This window comes from Bos javanicus, chromosome 3 (assembly GCF_032452875.1).
Source record: "Bos javanicus breed banteng chromosome 3, ARS-OSU_banteng_1.0, whole genome shotgun sequence".
Classification (NCBI taxonomy): Eukaryota; Metazoa; Chordata; class Mammalia; order Artiodactyla; family Bovidae; genus Bos; species Bos javanicus.
In genome coordinates, this window is record NC_083870.1 from 15784576 (window position 1) to 15803804 (window position 19229).

The window sequence follows — 19229 nt, forward strand, 5'->3', positions numbered from 1 at the left end:
AGGCCGGGCGAGCGTGCAGTTGGCGCCGCGGCTCGGCACCCCCGCCTTGCCGCACGTCGGGCTTGCGGCCGCGCGGGGGCCTGCGCCGCCCCTGCCTTCCCTTCCGGGCCATGGTGCACCCCGAGGGCGCGTCCGTCCCCCGCCGCTGCTGACCCGGGTCCCCCACTCCATGGCCGCCTCGGCGCCGCCCCCACCGGACAAGCTGGAGGGAGGTGGCGGCCCCGCACCGCCCCCTGCGCCGCCCAGCACCGGGAGAAAGCAGGGCAAGGCCGGTGAGAACGCTGAGGGGGCTGGGGCTGGCGCTGGCGAGGCTCAGAACTCTCGGACCTGGAGGGAGGGCTGGCGGGCCGGGGAGGTGGCGGTTCTCAGGCTGAGGGCCCTGAAGAGAGGGGAGGCTCAGTGGAAAGGATAGGTGGGTGGAGCCCTCCAGGGGTTGGTGACGAGGGGTCACTGACTGCCGATCCTAGAGTTTGGGGCACCTGGAATGAAGGAGCCACTTGGGAGTCTGAGGCTATCAAGAGATGGGGACGTCTCTCATTTAAAGGAAGAGGCAGCTGAGAGTGTGGCATCCGATTTATTCTTCGTAGTGTACCTTTGTTAGTATCTAACAAAGTATTAGATACTAAGTAAATAAACAAGAATATATTGAAATTAGAAGAATCTCCTAGATCGTGGTTGGGAGAAAGGATGTTGGGGAAACCTCAGGGAAACTTGTTTGTGTCTGCCTTTTACTGCCTTTCCAGGTCTGCAAATGAAGAGTCCAGAAAAGAAGCGAAGGAAGTCAAACACTCAGGTGAATGGTGGTTGGTTGTGGGGGTAATTTCTGGTAGCCCCTTTGGGTTCTCTGCTCTGCCACCCCAATGTCTTCATCTTGCATCAGCTGCAGGGGGAAGAGAAAGTTGTCTTTCTTGTTCCTTTTCTGGTCCTTTCCTTCAGTTTATAACATTTTGGGAGTAGGGTAGGGATGAGACGATTTGACCAGAGATTTTGTCAGCGGGGATTAGAATCGTCTTCTCCCCTTTTTGTCCTGTTCTGGTTCCCCCATGATGATAACAGCTATCACTTGCTGAACCTTTTCTAAGTACCAGGGATTGTGCTAAAATGCTTCAGTGGTTTTGGGAGATAGCATTGTTTTACAGGTGAGAAACCTGAGGCTTAAACATGTTCAGTGCCTGCTCCAGGACTTTGAGGTTACTCAGTGTCAAAACTAGGATTCCAGTGTAGTTCTGCCCCTTTTCAGAACAGTTAGGGCGCTGTGTTGGTTGTGGTCTCCACTGTGTTTCTTTGTTGCACTTTAAGGTCTGTCTGAACTGGCCGGTACTAGCCTCTAAAACTGGTTCTGTGTTTCTGGTGCTTTCTTGGTTTAGCTCTGGGTCTCTCTCCATGATCCTCTTTCCCTCGTCTTTTTCCCCAGGGCCCTGCGTACTCTCACCTGACGGAGTTTGCACCACCCCCAACTCCCATGGTGGATCACCTGGTTGCATCCAACCCTTTTGAGGATGACTTCGGAGCCCCTAAGGTGGGGGGCGCGGCCCCTCCATTCCTTGGCAGTCCCGTCCCCTTTGGGGGCTTCCGTGTCCAGGGGGGCATGGCAGGCCAGGTACCCCCAGGCTATGGCACTGGGGGTGGAGGAGGTCCTCAGCCTCTTCGTCGACAGCCACCCCCTTTCCCTCCCAGCCCCATGGGCCCTGCTTTCAACATGCCCCCCCAGGGCCCTGGCTATCCACCCCCAGGTAATATGAATTTTCCCAGCCAACCCTTCAACCAGCCTCTGGGTCAGAACTTTAGCCCGCCTGGTGGGCAGATGATGCCAGGCCCAGTGGGGGGATTTGGCCCCATGATCTCACCCACCATGGGACAACCTCCCAGAGGGGAGCTGGGCCCCCCTTCTCTCCCCCAACGCTTTGCCCAGCCAGGGGCACCTTTTGGCCCTTCTCTCCAGAGACCTGGTCAGGGGCTCCCCAGCCTGCCTCCCAACACAAGTCCCTTCCCTGGTCCGGACCCTGGCTTTCCTGGCCCTGGTGGTGAGGATGGGGGGAAGCCTTTAAATCCCCCTGCGGCCACTGCTTTTCCCCAGGAGCCCCACTCGGGCTCCCCGGCTGCTGCTGTTAATGGGAATCAGCCCAGTTTTCCTCCAAACAGCAGTGGGCGGGGTGGGGGCACTCCAGATGCCAACAGCCTGGCACCCCCTGGAAAAGCAGGTGGGGGCTCAGGACCCCAGCCTCCCCCAGGCCTGGTGTATCCATGTGGTGCCTGTCGGAGCGAGGTGAATGACGACCAAGATGCCATTCTGTGTGAGGCCTCCTGCCAGAAGTGGTTCCACCGTGAGTGCACAGGCATGACTGAGAGCGCCTATGGGCTGCTGACCACCGAGGCCTCTGCTGTCTGGGCCTGCGATCTCTGCCTCAAGACCAAGGAGATTCAGTCTGTCTACATCCGCGAGGGCATGGGGCAGCTGGTGGCCGCTAACGATGGGTGATGCTGGCGAGGGGCCCAGGGAAGTGCACATGTTCCTCCCTGCTCTTTCAGGGTGATTGCCTTCTTGTCTGGCTCTTGGTCCTGGTTTCCATCGGCTTCCCATCCCCAAGGGGGAGAAACCCAGTGGCTCCTGGGGGCAGAAAAAGGAACTGAGGTGGGCAGGCAGAAGAGCCTGTATCTCTCACTCTTGTGGAAACTTAACGCATTGAGATCTACAGAGGTTCAGGAAACCAAAGCCCTGCCAAGAGAGCCATTTTTGGTGGCTATCTCTGGAAACCCAGGGGTATGGCTGCAAGAGGAAAGAGGCTGGAGGAAGATCCGAAGGGCAGGGGTGTCCCCTCTACAGATGATGGATGCCCCCAACACCTGTGCCTAACATGCCTCTCTAGCTCCACAGCTCCAGCCTTAGTGTTTGGAGTCCAGTATTAAAGGTTTCTGGCCAGAGGAGTTGGGTCTCTTCCCATCTCTGCGGTAGCCCTTTCATGGGCGCTGGGAGATAGCTTTAGGGAATAAATGGAGATTTTCCCCTTTTCCTACCTTCCCCTTGACTCCTTCACCTGTCCATCTCGTCCCCTTTCAGAAACCAAATAGCTTGAAGAAGCAGGAGAGTACGTGGCTATGGCAGTTCTTGGTGATCTGGGGCTTGGAGACAGTAGATAAGATGCTGTCAGGACATATCTCCCTCATACCAAAGTCACTGGTCCTTTCTCAGCCTCTCTTGTGCTTTTTCCCTAATGACCATGTTTTTGCCAAAAATTGGGATGTGTGGTCTGACAGACCAGAATATTTGACATTCAGACTGTCCTGGAAGCCCAGATTCTGTGGTTGTACACCCCTCCTCCCCCACTAAGCGCTGGTCTTCAACTTCGGCGCCTCGAGTTCCCTGCCTTGATGGAAGGAAAGCTTGAAAAGGCGCAGAGCCCTTATACCTCATTTTTTCTCCTGATAAAAGGATCCCTGTCACAGCCTGTGGGTTGGGGAGTCTGCAGGACCCTCACTGATGCGGTACTAGAATGCAGTCCAGAGCCTGGATGTTTTTGCTCCCCTCTCTCCCTGCTGTTCTGTCTTCTCTGGCCTGGTGATCGAGCTGTTCTCATCCTTCTCAGCCAAATTCCATGCCAAGGCTTTATTTTTTATGTTTTAAGCCCTGCCTGCCAGAGATGGGTCTGGGGCCCCATGAGGAGCCCCTCACAGCTGCGCGCTGTTCCCTACAGCTCCTACACACATTCCTCAAATGGGGTAGAGAAGGCAGGCTAGGGGTCTGGCCCTGAGAGAAGCTGGTGGTCCCCTGCCCCCACTTCTCCTGGGACCTTACACATGTGAAGAGAAGACAGGTATACTGCAGAACTCTTGCCTTCCCCCAGTGGAGCATGCAGCCTTCGAGGCTGTGCGAAGGAAGGGAGTGGCCATGGCCTCGGCTTCTCTTTTCCAGTGTTCCCTGCCATCCAGCAGCAGAGATGGCAACCCCCTCACTGCTCAACTTTGTGTTGTGTTAGTGGTTCTGTTTGCCCCTCTATCTGTTGATGTTTTTGTGGTCTCCACCCCACCCCACCCCACCCCCCCCACCGCCCTGCATTTTGTAAGATGGCTCCTGGCCAGGGATGGGGGGCTGCCTGGTCAGTCCCTCTCTCCCTTTCATGCCACTGCTTTTTTGAAGAAAGTGGGGGTGGCAGAGATGTGGTGGGGAAAGTTTTGTACGGTTGGATTAATAAAAGGACTCGGAAGATCCACACCCGGACTCCTTGGTGTTGGTGTGCACAAGGTTGGAATGAGTCAGTCACTGCTGGTGAGGATGGTTGGGGGGGTGAGGACAGGGACCCCCCAGGGTCTCTGGAAGTGGGGATAGCTGGAAGAGTCAGGCCCCTGAGCTGACCTAATACAAGCTGTGGAGCCTGGGGAGGCCTCTTTGCCCCATCTCTCCCTGTGTCCCTGCTGTGAGAACACAAGTTTCCTTTCTGAGCACATTCCTGGGCCAGGCCTAGAGCCAAGCAGGATCTTCGGCCCCAAGGCTTCAGGGAGACAATTGCCATTAGTGCTTCTCCGTGTAGTGCCCCACTCCCACTCCTGAGTCAGGAGGTCAGTGTAGCTCCAAGGGTGGGGGAAGGGGCAGCCCTGGTCTAGCAGATTGCATTTTAGGATGCTTTTCAGCACCCCCCTCTGCCCCTTTTAAAAAAGAATAGTGGCATCCTTAAACAATCGGCGCCAGGGTGAGGGTAGGGACAACCCACACTTTGCCACTCTCCTCCCCCATCCTGCAGCTGTCTCTTGTCTATCCTGGGACCAACCTGGCTCCTTGTCCTGGACATGCCACCCCCTTGCCTTTCAGTTCTGGGTCTTCCCTTCAGAAATTGTTTAGCCACTGGAAAAGGAGGGGAGGTGACCCCCAGTTGAGTTTGCTGGAACCCCAGTGTCCCACCGGGAGGTAAGCCCAGGTTTAGGGGCTCTGCAGGCGGCCCCCACTGCCCCGCCCCCGCCGCACCCCCGCGGCTCTCAAATCTAGCTGTTATTGGCCAAAAGTTTCCGCCCCTCTCAGGGAAGTTGGCTTTCCATTGGTCAGTTCCCAGTCACGTGACCTTCCTTTCTTGTATCTGTAAAGCCGGAGAGGCAGCAACAAGTTCAGCTGAAGACTGAAGCAAGAGCTGGGTCAGGTAATGCCCTAGCGGGGCAGGGGCAACAGAGATCCCCAGGAGAGGAAGGGTAGAGGAGAGGAGGGGTAGAACGTTGAAGGGTTGAGCTCCACCCAGGATCTATAGAGCTGTTTGTCACTTCTGGGCCGGGAGGGAGGGGGATCATGGGCGGCCGTTTGCAAAACAGGAACTTGCTCTGGGTCTCCCAGACAAGTTTTTGTAGCCCTGGGTGCTTTATTTTAGAGGTTTGGGGAAACAGCTCTTAGAGGGGTTGAAATTAGCTGGACGAAACTTCCCAGCTTTGAACAGAGTGGCAGAGCTCCCCCTTTAGCTGTCTTTTGGAAATAGCATAAGTCCCTGACAATCCTTACAGGATGTTTTTGTTGAATCTTGCCTGAAAAAAGGAGAGGGAGTAGTGAGGAGGGGGTGGAGGTGGGTGTTCTTCCAAGAGGTTGATGAGAAGAAAGAGATCTGAAAGCAGCAGGGAAGGGTGGGAATTAGACAGCAGAAAGAACTTCCTAATAAGGCAGTGAGATGCTGACCTGGGGGGGAACAGGGAGAACTTATGGGATCTTCAGCGAATCCAACCAAGAGAGAGGTACCAGCCAGGGTTTGGAACCCTGAGTGCACAGGTTCCGGACTGTATTCTGTTTGGGTCTCAGAAGTGTTTGTCTTGTTGACCCAAATACCGTTTCTGGTTTCCATGGAGACAGTAGGTCTGACATCACCCTGGTTGCCATAGTGCCTGCTTCTGGAGGACCTGAGCAGGCTGTACACAGCCAGGGGTAAACAGGGACTTCAGCCCAAGCTGCTGCCACTTCCTTCCTGCTGCCACCTGTTAAGAGTCACACGCAGCAACTGGGGTTGGGGAGATGATGACAGAGTGGCGGGGGTGGGGCCTGAGACCAGAAGGCAGCACAGTGATGGTTCTGTGGATGCCTGTAGAAGCCGGCCGGGGGTGTCCTGCTGGACTGCGGTGTGGGGAAGTCACTGCAGCCGTTCTTCTCTCTCCTTGTGGGATGGGGGCCTGTCTCTGGGAGGCACTGTGTAGGGCTTTCACGGTGTGTCCCACTGAAGGGGGAAGTGTAGTGGTTTCCCACAGTAGAGCTGCCGCGCTTCTACCCCAGCCTTACTTCCTCTCCCCAGGATTTCCTTTCAGGATCCTTTTCCACTTACCATCCTTCTAGCCCCTCAGCAAGCAGTCTTGTAAGCCTCTAAAGGATCACAGTCCAAGACCAGGGGCTTAGCTCATCTGCCCCTCAGCTTTATGCCAGGGCCCGGTTGCCAGCCTGGGGCCATAGTGTTGGTCACAGACGGAGGGGTAGGTCCTTCTCTTCTTGTCCTGCTTTGTGTCAGGCTTTTGAAGCTGGAGTGATTTCCCACCCCTACTCCACCATGTCAGAGCAGATTAGCAGGGAATAGGGCCACAACCGTGGTTATTGTCCATGCTTTGCAAATGGTACAGTGCTTTCTGTATACATGAGAGTTGCCACAAATCCCTTTTCCTAGTCACCTTCAAGTGTCCTCAGGTGAAACGCTGGAGTTTGCTAAGAAGGGAAACGACCTAGAATGGAGAGTGACAAGGAAACTTACTAAAGGTATATTCAGATGGATGTAAGCTGTGCTGTTGCTCTCGGCCCTGGCTGCATGTGAGAATCATTTGGCAGATTTTTCGGAGCCTGATCCTTGAACTCAGTTATATCAGAATCTTAGCTGATTGATTCCATCGTGTTGCCAGTGAACAGGACCCCAAACTAGACCATACAGAGGACTTAACGGTGGGTGATGGGTTGGTGGGAGACTTGTGGCTGACGAAGGCCATGGGGTTTCCTCTTCCAGGCCCTGGGGGAGGAGGTGGGATTGTGAGGGAGCCTGGGGAGGGGAAGGGAGGGCCAGATTGTTCCTCAGTCTTCTCACTTGCTATTCATCGCTGGCAAGTCAAGTCAGCCAGTTTTCGGGCCTTCATTTTCCCTGACTATAACATGAGAGAGTTGGCCTGGATTTTTCCCAGAGCTTTTCCAGCCCTGTGCTTCTCTGACCTTTCAAGGTCAGTTCCATTTCCCAGTTTCCCAAGGGCTCTTTTGCTCCCTGGGAAAGGCAAACTTCACTGCAGCTGTTGGTACGTTCTGATTTGCAAGGCAAATACTGCCCAGAAGAATTCGGATTTTGGGGTCAGAAGGACTGGAACCAGGCTGGTTCTGGAAGTGACTGCCCAGCCCTCACACTTGGAACCCAGCTGAGGCTTCTGTCTACATCCCTTCTCCCCCGAAGGGAGCTGGAGTCCCTAAGAGAGCCTTTCTCTGCAGGTGGCAGCCTCAGCAGCTGCGGGGACCTCAACGGTGATGGCCTCCTGCCCAGACTCGGACAATAGCTGGGTACTTGCCGGCTCAGAGGTAGGAAGAGCAGGCCTGGGAACCATATGGAATAGGGTTTCTGGCCAGGCTGGGCTGCTTTTTGGGTCTGTCCCCCTTCCTTGCTCCTGATTATCACACCTGTCACCTCCTGCTGGTTCTGAGAGGAACTCCAGGGGCAGGGAGAATATGATCAGGCCCCAGGAGTCAGGAGTTGGGAGTTGGACCGTGGCTTGAAAGAAAGGAATTGTTGGGGTAAGCTGTGAGAAGCAGGGGAGAAATTCTGGTGGGGAGAACAGCATTAGCAAAGGTGCTGAGGCAGCAGTAGATGAGCTGTGCTGGGGAGACTGAGGAGGTCTGATGGAGGAGGTGGAGACGTGGGCCAGACAGTGTTGAAGTGAGGTTGGATCAGAGCCTGCAAGCCTCCGGAGGAGGCCTGAAGGGTCTGGCTCAGGCATTCGGGCCGCCCCTTGATGGAAAATAGCGGGCAGGCTCTGAGCTGGAGGGGGTCAGGACCATCGCTGCTGTGGGCAGAGGGTGCAGCCACTATGTGGGCTGTGTGGGAACAGGGGGAGAGCGTTTTGAAGGTCCTGCAGTCCAGGTTGTAGTTGGTGGGATGAGAACCCAGTGGACTCCTGTGCCCTGAAGCCTCTGAGAAGGGGACTGGCAGGATGGGGAATGGAGTGGCTGGAGAGTTTGTCAAGGACTTGGTATGTTCATCCCACAGGGAGGGAGGTAGCTCAGGAGTTTGAGTTAGAGACGTCGGGTTTGAGTGGCCTTGAAGAAACTGATGGGGAGTGAGGGAGCCGCCCTCAGTATGATGCTGGAGCAGGACCCATGGACTGGGGCTGGCTGGCAGAGCGGACGACGCCGTGCTCCCAGCCAGAGCCCTGGCTGCCTTGCAGACAGCTGGGGGACCTCGGACCAGCTGTTTCACCTTGCTGTCCTCCCTTTAACGAGGAGGAGTTGCGTTTCCTTTAACATAGGAGGGACTGGGAGAAAAAGATGACTTGAAAATTGTAAAGAGGGACTTCTCTGGCGGTCCAGTGGTTAAGACTTTGCCTTCCAACTCAGGGGCTGGGGGTTAGATCCCTGTTCCAGAAGCTGAGATTCCCACATGCCTTGGGGCCAAAAAACCAAAACATAAAACAGAAGCCATATTATAACAAATTCAATAAAGACTTTTAAAATGGTACACATTAAAAAAATCTTTTTAAAAAAAAAGAGTCTTGTAAAGAAACATATTAAGGTCAAGAATTATTCTTGGAAGTTTAGCGGAAGCCATGGATGGGATGAGCAGGCGGTGGACCTGCTGAGGGGGCGTTTGCAGAAAAAGGAGAGGCTGAGGCTGTAGATGGCTGGGCTGAGAATACCCTGGGAGGCAGGCTGGCTGTGGCTGGGGTGAGGTGGGCTTCTGTCAGCTCCTGGGAGAGGGGTGTGCAGGGAGCGGGAAAAGCCAGAAAAGTTTGGCAGATGGAGCAGGTGGCCCGTTGTGAGAACTGGGGGGAAGCCCGTGGGGGATGGGACTGTGATCCTTGGGCTCCAGAGGACTTTGTTCTCTTGCCAGTTACTGAGCTGGTCACCTGTGGGGAGGGAGACCCAGGCTGTAGCTGCTTCTCTGGGGAGGTGGTGGTGGGCTGCCAGGTTTGTAGAGTGGTCCAGTGTCTTGGGCCAGTGGTCCTTTTTTTTTTTTTTAATTAGTTTAATGTCTGATTGAATTACTTAATTCTTTTTTTTTTTTTCAACTCCATGTACTCCCATTCACCATACAGACCAGGCAAAGTGCCTGCCCAGGCTGTATGTAGGGTGGGTTTACTCTGACTCCTCTTTCTATGCTGTCAGTATAAGAACACAGCCTGTAGTAAGTACCAGGAGGCTGAAGTTAATTCCTGTAAATATAGGATTCCTTTAAAAATAACATTTACTTTTTTTTTTTTTGGCTGTGCTGGGTCTTAGTTGTGGATGCAGGATCTAGTTTCCTGACCAGGGATCAAATCCCGGCCCCCTGCATTGGGAATGTTGAGTCTTAGCCACTGGACCACCGGGAAAGTCCCCAGTGGTGCGTCTTCATTTCACAGAAACTTGGCCTCCAAAAGTTCCTCAGAGCAGCAAGTGAAGTTAGGGAATGGCTGAACACTGTGTTGAGCAGAGAGGTCACAGTGCCAGCTGCCCCCTGCCCACTTTGGAGCAGCCACTGCTGAGTGTATTATGTATGTGTAAGGTGTGGGCTGGGACCCCTGAGCACGGGCTGGTCTCGGGCACCCTGGAGAGCACCCCGTGCTCTTGGTTTTGTCCTGCCGTCCTTACTCTAGAGCAGCCCTTCTGCTTGTACCCCTGCCCCCAGAGCCTGCCTGTGGAGACCTTGGGCCCTGAATCTGGGAATGACCCAGAATCCGAGAGAGCTCCCCGGGCCCCTCAGAGCCCCTCCAGGGCAGCTGCTGAGGAATCGGCTGGGACCTTGGATGGAGGAGGTAACAGGGCCCTGCTGAGGGGGGCGGTGCAGCCACCTGTCTTCCATGTTCTGGGGTTTCCCAGTATCCTCAGGGAGAGGGAGGCCAGTTGGTCTTATTCCCAGCATTGATCTCAGTTTTAAACCTTCCCTTATCCCATCCTGGCTTTCTCCTGTCCCTTCCTGCCTGGTTGCAGCCTGTGGGAGCCAGGGGGGCCGTGGTGTTTTTCCTGAGTCTTTTCTCCCGCCACAGAGACGGTGTCCCAGAGTGAGAGCTCCCAATCTGGGCCCATCCTGTCAGAGGAGGCTGAGGCCAAGGTGAGGACCTTCCCTGGGGGAAGGGCGGGAAGTGGGGAGGGCCAGGGGAAGTGGGAAGTGCTCACGGCTGTATCCGCAGCAGGGTGTCCTGGAAGGTGATGACCCTGGAGTGGAGGACCCTGGAGTGGAGTCCCCTGGCCCAGGAGACACAGAGGCCCAGGGAGACTTGGAAGAGACCCCTGAGGTGGTAGGCATGGAACCAGACTCACAGGACCTGGAGGATCAGAGCCCCCCCTGCAGCCTGCCTTCATCCCCCAAAACAGGTGAGAGTCCTCCTTGTTTCTCCTGTCACTATCCTTCTAGAAGGTGTTGGAGTGGGAATAGATAGACATCACTGCCGAGCACAGCTCTGGTCCAGGCCCTAGGACTTGGCAGCTTGGAGCCTTCCTTAAGCTGTATCAGTGAATCCTCACCACCGTCACCCCCGGGGACACTCAGGCTTAAGTCACACAGCTGATAAAGTGGCAGGGCCTAGGTCTAGGTTAACTCTTTCCTCTCTACTGTGGGGCCTCCTCTATTACTTGCCTCTAGATTTGGCTCTCATTCCCTGAGTCCCTTCCACGAGTCAGCTCTGGGAAAGCAGGTTGGCTTCACGGCCTGTGTAAGAGGTGGACTAGACTGAGCCAGGGTGCAAGTCGGACTTGTGAGGGGGCAAAGGTGGTGTGATTAAGGTGCCCCCACAGGAAGGGGGGGAGAGTGGTTTAGTCGGGGACAGGTCGAGGGGAGGGAGAGGCAGGGACAGTTGGGGAAAAGGTTCACACCGGAGGGGACATTTGAGTGGAACCTTGAGCAAGTGGACTTTTGGTAGGTAGGGTAGGAGGAAGAGAACGTTGCAGGCCAGGGCTGCAGCATCAACACCGGGCTGGGTTCCCCTGTCCTGTACCGAGGAGGCTGCGTCCAAGGCTGGTGGCAGGAGTGTGTGAATGCATCTTTGTTGAGGGGTGACAGCGTGGAGGGGGAGGCGGGGTCCGGGGCCATTTAGGGGGCAACTGCAGTCAGATGAAGCTGAGGAAGACCTGAACTAAGGCAGATGCGAGGCATGTGCCGCTGAGATGTTTAGGGGTCGTGTTGTCAAACTGCATGCGAGGCAAAGAGGGAGGGCTGAGGTTGGCTCGTGGAGCACTGGCGTCTTGCCCTGCATCGGGGGGGTGCCAGGAGAGAACCAGGTTGGAGGGCAGGCAGCGTGTGGAGTGTTTGGTCCCCAGGGACAGCCAGGTGGAAGAGACCAGGAGGTGGTCAGACATCCAGGCCTGGAGCTCTAGGGAGGCCAGTCAGGAGTTTACGAATGAGGGACTCAATCTGCTCTAGGGGAAAGCCGGCGGGGTGGGTGAGACTGGGTGATTGTGTGTGCGGTGAGAAGGGCAGAAGAGCAGAAATGGTGCCAGGGAGACCTCTGCCTCTAGGACTGGGAGCAGCCAGGCATTGAAAAGAGATGCTGAGAGGGCATGGCCAGGTTTCCGACAGAACCAGGGCAGGGGGCACAAGTGGGAGCAGGAGGGCGCTTTTAGGATGAAAGTTGCTCTTGTATCTTGTATGTAGTAGAAAGGACTGGTCTCCAGACTGGGCAGGGGTGGTCACTGATGCCCAGGCACATGTGGGCAGGGTCTCCATGCTCTCCCTCTGTGATCAGGGCTGGGGGTCTCCTGTGTTTGCCTCTGGTTCCGGTCTGTCTGTCTGTCTGTCCTGTCTCTCCAGTTGCCTTACTGTCCTGGCCCCCTCCCTTCCCCCAGCTTGGATCAGGGAGGAGGCCCACCACTCCAGCAGCGAGGATGACACCGATGTGGATGTGGAGGGTCTGCGGAGGCGGCGGGGTCGGGAGCCCGGCACTCCTCAGCCCGCGGCCACCCTGGGTGTGGAGGACCAGGTCCAGGGCGAGGGTGCAGGCGGGCAGCTGGGCATCTCCCTCAACATGTGTCTCCTCGGGTCCCTGGTCCTGCTGGGCCTGGGGGTCCTCCTCTTTGGTGAGTGGTCCCTCCCCTGCTGGCACCTTGAGGCTCTGCTCTGGCCCCTCTTGCAGTACTCTGACCCCATTCTGCCCCTGCTTCTGAGGGCCTGACCAGACTCCTCTGTCTCCATTTCAGGTGGTCTCTCAGAGTCTGAAAGTGGTGAGTGACGATGGGCCCTGACCAGTTTGTGTCTGTCCCCTTCCAGCCCTGAGGGAGGCTGATGGGGACAGTTCTCTGGGTCAGGAGTAGGGATGCTGGGGGCTGTACATTTTTTGCTCAGTTATAGGCCTTATGTCAGCTATTCGGGGTGACCCTTGACCTTTTACCTTGCTGGACCCCTCAGCCATAGGGTGAGGTCCAGGACAGGACAGTGACTATGTGTATGTGTTGGGGGCGGGCAGGGAGGGGGAGGAGGACAGGGCTCTGTGTGCCTTGAGGCCAGCTTCAGGATTCCACTTTCCCACAGGGCCCCTGGAGGAAGTGGACCTGCAGGTCTTGCCAGATGTGGAGTCTGATACTGAGATGCTGGAGGCTGTGGGGGATGGGCAGGCATGTGTGACTGTCTCCATCTGTGTGAGGGGCCTGGTGGGGGCTGTCGGGGTCGTGGGGCTGGGCTGGGGTGACTGGCTCCTTTGCCCTTGTGTGTGTGTGTGTGTGTGTGTTAGTCACTCAGTCGTGTCTGACTATTTGCAACCCCATGGACTGTAGCCCACTAGGCTCCTCTGTCCATGAAATTCTCCAGGCAAAAATGCTGGAGTGAGTAGCATTCCCTTCTCTCGAGGATCTTCCCAACCCAGGGATCGAACCTGGGTCTCCCGCACTGCAGGCAGATTCTTTACTGACTGAGCCACCTTTGCCCTTAGGATGGACTACAGCAGCTACAGACCTCAGAGCTCCTGGACAGTGTCCCCAGCCTGCAGAACATGGCCCTTCTGCTGGATAAGCTGGCCAAGGAGAACCAGGACATCCGACTACTGCAGGCCCAGCTGCAGGTGGGCACAAGCAGGTTGGGGTGGACTAGACACCCTCCCTAGGCCACGTGTCTGTCTGTCCAGTTTCCTCCCTGCAAAGAAGTTTCCTGTGTTCACCCACATACGCTGACCCTCTCCCTTTCCCACTAGAGTCCAGTCGTCTTCCATGTTTTGTGTGCGTCCTGCATGCTAAGGGTTAGGCCAGGACTGGCATATCTGCTTCACGTGGCATGCCACCTCTGCTTGATTGGCATGGTCTACCTGGAGCCTTGTGTGGAGAAGGATTTGAAGAACATGCCAAGACTCAGTGGGAAGAAGTGCTGTGATCAGTTAATAATATGTTTTGGGTACGGGAGGTGGAAATAGGGTAATGAGAGTCTTGTCTTGGCTCTCTTTAAGTGAATTAAAGACGTGTGGGCTTATAAACAGACAGAGCTAAGGCCTGTGGTGGAATTTGGGGGTCCCAGGGTCAGGTGAAGGGTGCAGGTGGGGTGGGAGATGAGAACCAAATCCTCTGAGTCTCTCAGGCCATAAAGGCTATAATGGAATGGAATTAGGGTAGCAGGCACTGGACCCATCCTTGACGACTCCCTGGGTCCTCTATCCCTATTCCCATTCCAGGCCCAGAAGGAAGAGCTTCAGAGCCTGATGCGTCAGCCCAAAGGGCTAGAAGAGGAGAATGCCCGGCTCCGAGGGGCCCTCCAGCAGGGCGAGGCCTCCCAGCGGGCCCTGGAGTCAGAGCTGCAGCAGCTGCGGGCCCAGCTTCAGGGACTGGAGGCTGACTGTGTCCAGGGTGCAGATGGGCTGTGTCTCCAGTGGGGCAGAGGCCCACAGGCTGGCCAGGTCACCAAGGAGCAAGGCCCCACGGGGCAGGAGCCAAGCCCTGGTTTCCTGGAGCAAAAGAAACAACTAGAGGCTGAGGCCCAGGCATTAAGGCAAGAGTTGGAGCGGCAGCGGCGGCTGCTGGGGTCTGTGCAGCAGGACCTGGAACGGAGCTTGAAGGAGGCGGGCCGAGGGGATCCAGCCCGGGCTGGCCTGGCTGAGTTGGGTCACAGGCTGGCCCAGAAGCTGCGGGGCCTGGAGAACTGGGGCCAGCACCCTGGGGTCCCTGCCAATGTCTCAGAGGCCTGGCATCAGAAGCCTCACTTCCAGAATTCCAGGGAGCCGAGTGGGAAGGAAAAGTGGTGGGATAGGCAAGGGGACTGGAAGACCGAGCACTGGAAACATAAGAAGGAGGCATCCGGCCGGGAGAAGAGCTGGCGGGGTGAGGAGGACAGGGAGCTGGCGGGGAGGCGGAAGGAGGGCAAGCCAAGGGTGGAGGAGTGGGCGGGCAAGAAGGATGGCAAGCAACAGCGCTCCAAGGAGCCCCCCAGGAAAAGTGGGCGCCCCCACCCCTCTGGAGAGAGGCTGAAACACCCTCGGTGGAAGGAAGGGGCTAAAGACAGGCATGACCCCCTGCCACTCTGGGCAGAGCTGTCCAGGCACAAGTACCAGGCACCCCAGGGCTGCTCAGGTGTGCATGAGTGTGCCCGGCAGGAGGGCCTGGCCTTCTTTGGCATAGAGCTAGCCCCCGTGCGGCAACAGGAGCTGGCCTCTCTGCTGAGGACGTACCTGGCGCGGCTGCCCTGGGCTGGGCCGCTGACCGAGGAGCTGCCCCTCTCTCCCGCTTACTTCGGCGAGGATGGCATCTTCCGCCACGACCGCCTCCGCTTCCGCGACTTTGTAGACGCCTTGGAGGACCAGCTGGAGGAGGTGGCGGTGAGACAAACAGGTGACGACGACGCGGTGGACGACTTTGAGGATTTCATCTTCAGCCACTTCTTTGGAGACAAAGCACTGAAGAAGAGGTGGGCAGCTGTGGGGGAGTTGGGTCAGTGGGACAGAGCAGGGGGCAGGAGGTGATGGTGGGGCGGGGTGTCTGTGTGTGTGAAGGGCCCTGAGTTGTCGGTATTCAGTTTGAGGTTTTGTCTCTTGAGGGCAGAAAGCTGAGCCTGAGCTCAGCCCAGAGTGGTCCTGGGGAGTCCCCTTTGGGGCTAGAGTTTTTTCCCTCCCAAGTTGCCCTGTGCTGTCCATACCTGTGTGGTCTGGGGGGTAAGAGAGGTTGCTTCCTGTCTCCCCAGCTGGGGCCTTGTCCTGGGACACCAGGTCTGGCCACACTCCCCTCCCCCCAGTCTGATGGATGGTGGCTGCCCCTGTCACCTGCCTTAGGGGGAACAGGGTCCCCTGTCAGGGGGCCCCCCTTCTCATCACACGACATTGTTCTCTAAAGGCCTCTTCCTGCCTCCACTCCCTGCCCCCCCACAGGTCTGGGAAGAAGGACAAACATTTGCAGAACAGAGTTGTGGGGCCCAGGGAGGAGCACAGCCCCCACCGCCAGGGCTGAGGCCCCACGTTGTCTGTCCCCTGGGAACCGTTAAGCTGCCACCTCCCTCAGCTTCGTTGGTGTCATTGAATGTCCTTCACAGAGCAGCCTGGAGATCACCCAGCCCTGCACTGACACCACTTCTGCCACAAAAAGGCCTTAGCTGGAGCTGCTGTGCTGTCTATGCAAATGAATGCAAATTCTTAGGGCCGCGACCCTTGCAGCCAGATTGTGAAGGGGGGATGGGAGAGAGGCCTGTTTTTTAGGAGGGTTGTATGGGGGTAAGACGTATGGGGCAATTCAGATTCTAAAGCCAGAGTGCTTGTGTGTGTGTGTGTGTGTGTGTGTCTGTAGGGTGGGATATGAGGTATGGGGCAATTCAGATTCTAAAGCCAGAGTGCTTGTGTGTGTGTGTGTCTGTGTGTGTGTCTGTGTGTCTGTAGGGTGGGATATGAGGTATGGGGCAATTCAGATTCTAAAGCCAGAGAACTTGTGTGTGTGTGTGTCTGTCTGTCTGTCTGTAGGAGGGCCCAGAGTGGGCCCCTTGGCTGCACACACTGACCCATGCACCCTGGGATTCGATTTGCCCGGCTGGCTCCCGGCTGGCTGGAGGCCCAGCACGAAGGCTTTCCCTGGGGTTTTGTTAGATTTGGAAGGAGCTATCCCTAGAGACTCGAAGTCCCCCTTTTAGCCCTGCTCCTCACGTGGCCTCACCTCTGCTTGTGAACTGTAGACTCAGATTCCAATAACATTCTGTAGAAGCTGTGACGTTGGGGGCGCTCTGTCGCTTAGGGCTGTTTCTATAAGCGCAGGGGAAGCCCACACCCACCACCTCATACTGGTACTCACCTCCTCTCCCTGCCACCTCACTCTCCCCGCAAACCTCAGGCCCTCTGGGCTGGAACTCCCCATTTTGCTCACAGCTGTCTTGGCTGCATCCCTGGGAGATGTAGAAATATGCAAGTGGGTTTTGGGCTCAAATCCAGGTTGAGTGATTTTGGGCAAATTAATCCCTGGGAACCTTGGGTTTCTAATCCCCAAAAAGGGAGATTGAAGGGCTGGGGACTCTTCCAGCAGGATTGTAAATAAATCAATGTAAACAAAATATGTGTCCAATATTTGGCACTCAGAAGTGATTTCACTCCCTTTAGAGTGTGGAGGAGGGGCTCCCCACCCCCACCTCACAGCGCAGGCTTCTGCATTGGGGGCGGGGCGGGGTGGGGTGGGGGGAGCGGGTGAGGGAACCACTAGGTGGCGCCGTGGCTCCACATTTGCTCCAGACCTCACCTACCTCACCACTTGGTGCCCCAAATCTTGGACCCCAGTCCTACTGACTTGGGCCACTGTCTGGCTACTTCGCCCAGGAAGACCCAGATTCCCCCAGGCTTCTCTTTAGAAAGTCCTTCCTGACTGGGCTTCTTGCTTGGCCTGGAAATCCCCATGGGGGGACAGAATGAACGTGTGACTTCAGGCCAGGTCCAAGGTGCATGTTAGTAGAGCTGAGGTGTATTAGTCCCTCAGTCACGTCCGACTCTTTGTGACCCCATAGACTGTAACCCTTCAGGCTCCTCTTGTCCATGGGATTTTCCAGGCAAGAATACTAGAGTGGGTTGCCATTTCCTTCTCCAGGGGATCTTCCTGACCCAGGGATTGAACCCGGGTCTCTCACATTGCAGGCAGACTCTTTACTGTCTGAGCCACCAGGGAAGCCCAGGGGTCTGCCCAAGAGGGGACTATAATTGATAACAAGTGCTTCTGTAAGAACTGATGGGTTGCTCACTGTTAAAGGACTTTAAGGGTACTGCTACTGCTGCTAAGTCACTTCAGTCGTGTCCAACTCTGTGCGACCCCATAGACGGCAGCCCACCAGGCTCCCCGTCCCTGGGATTCTCCAGGCAAGAACACTGGAGTGGGTTGCCATTTCCTTCTCCAATGCATGAAAGTGAAAAGTGCAAGTGAAGTCGTTCAGTTGTGTCCGACTCTTAGGGACCCCATGGACTGAAGCCTACCAGGCTCCTCCACCCATAGGATTTTCCAGGCAAGAGTACTGGAGTGGGGTGCCATTGCCTTCTCCGTTAAGGGTACTAGCTTATTTAATTCATGTATGGATTTGAGAGTTGGACTATTCAGAAAGCTGAGTGCCAAAGAATTGATGCTTTTGAACTGTGGTGTTGGAGAAGACTCTTGAGAGTCCCTTGGACTGCAAGGAGAAAAGGAAATCAGTCCTGAATACTCATTGGAAGGACTGATGCTGAAGCTGAAACTCCAATACTTTGGCCACCTGATGCGAAGAACTCATTGGAAAAGGCCCAGATGTTGGGAAAGATCGAAGGCGGGAGGCGAAGGGGACCACAGAGGATGAGATGGTTGGATGGCATCACTGACTCGATGGATATGAGTTTGGGCTCCCGGAGTTAGTGATGGACAGGAAAGCCTGGAGTGCAGCAGTCCACGGGGTTGCAAAGAGTCAGACATGACTGACTGAACTGAACTGAATTCTAATAGGAGGGGGGTGAGGCAGGGTGGGGATGGAACAAGGTCCACTCATTCAGCAAACATTTACACTCTATTGTGTACCAGAGGCAGTGTGGTACTGAGAATACAGAGGCGTGTTAAGAAGTTTATAGTCCAGTGGAGCCCACTTTCTGCAGCATGAGGGATTGCAGTTAGACCTAAGGAAGAACTTCCTCATAGGCAGAGGGTCGATGAAAAGGGGCTTTAGGAAAAGAGTCTTCTAGAGTGGGTGTCGGGAGAAGCAAGTACAGTCTAGCCTGGGGACCAGGGTCTGGATTTGGCATCCTGGCTCTGTGGACCATCATCCACCTGAGGAAGCCTGGTTCACATTGCTTGCCTTCTGCAGGTGTTCAGAACTTACACTTCTTGGAGAGGGAGGCAGGCTAGAAAGGGAGGGGACACAAACTGGCCCCCTGGGTTCCCAGAGGGTGTGGGCTGCATGGGGCTTCTCAGTTTCGTTTCTAGGGCCCATTTCCTTCGTTTGCATAACGAACTCTCAAGGAGGCTAGGAAGTTCCCCCAAGCCCCCTCCTCTTTCTGAGCCACTCAGGAAGTGATATGCTGAGCTGGAGGTTTCTGAAACTGCTGAATCAGGAAGAAAAGGCCACTAACCCAGGGGGTAGGTTGGGGAGGGGCCAGGACACCAAGGACATTGGCCATTCTGCTTACCCTGTCTCAGGTGTCCCCTGTCAGTGATCCTCCTGCCCATTGTAGGTCACTGTGCCACTCTGTCACACCCTACAGCAGCGCTGGTAAAGAGGGGGGACCCCGAGCCTCAGATCATAGGATGCTCTCTGGTCATAGGCACAGCACGTGGAGATGAGCCAAGGGAGGCTGGAGCTGTGGGAACAGAGCTCCCTCCTTCCCACAGGGCCGGGGGCATCTTTGACCATGCAGGAGGGTAGACCCACTGGACTCTGCCACACGACCTTGCTTGGCCCCCAGGATCTGGCCTGGGCCCTTCCAGTTTAAGCATTTGGTATTTTAAGCACTTGGCTTTTCTGCCCTTTCCTCTGGGAACTCCCCAGCTAAGTGCTCAGCTCCGGGGTGTCTTGGGGGAATCACTAGAGTCGGGGGTGGCCCTCCTTGGCTTTCCCCTCTCAAGTGGAAAAATTCTGCTTCCTTTGACCGGCCCCCAGCTTTATTTCCCTGCGGTCCCCCAACCTGCCATTCCTCCTCCTACCCCGGCCCCTCATTCTTCAGCCTCACCTCCT

General features: G+C 56.0%; 1 protein-coding gene and 1 non-coding gene across 5 annotated transcripts; one reads left to right on the forward strand and one right to left on the reverse strand.

The window, feature by feature from the left end:
• The first annotated feature begins 11 nt into the window (after positions 1-11).
• PBXIP1 (PBX homeobox interacting protein 1) lies at positions 12-16607 on the forward strand. Of its 4 annotated transcripts, none has more exons than XM_061404245.1 (13): positions 12-272; positions 744-793; positions 1415-1519; positions 7412-7498; positions 9801-9927; positions 10159-10223; positions 10303-10486; positions 11954-12184; positions 12305-12328; positions 12636-12718; positions 13033-13161; positions 13762-14987; positions 15445-16607. In XM_061404245.1, exons 1-13 carry the CDS (start codon positions 170-172, stop codon positions 15521-15523), a joined length of 2493 nt encoding a protein of 830 aa, XP_061260229.1. In that variant the 5' UTR covers positions 12-169; the 3' UTR covers positions 15524-16607. The 4 variants fall into 4 exon arrangements, with proteins under 4 accessions (XP_061260229.1, XP_061260239.1, XP_061260247.1 ...); XM_061404255.1 differs by having other exon boundaries at positions 10306-10486; XM_061404263.1 differs by lacking the exon at positions 1415-1519 and having other exon boundaries at positions 55-272.
• On the reverse strand, positions 9204-9334 carry LOC133245460 (small nucleolar RNA SNORA51). The gene has a single exon (XR_009735717.1). It is a non-coding gene; the product is annotated as a small nucleolar RNA SNORA51 (small nucleolar RNA).
• Positions 16608-19229: the final 2622 nt, after the last annotated feature.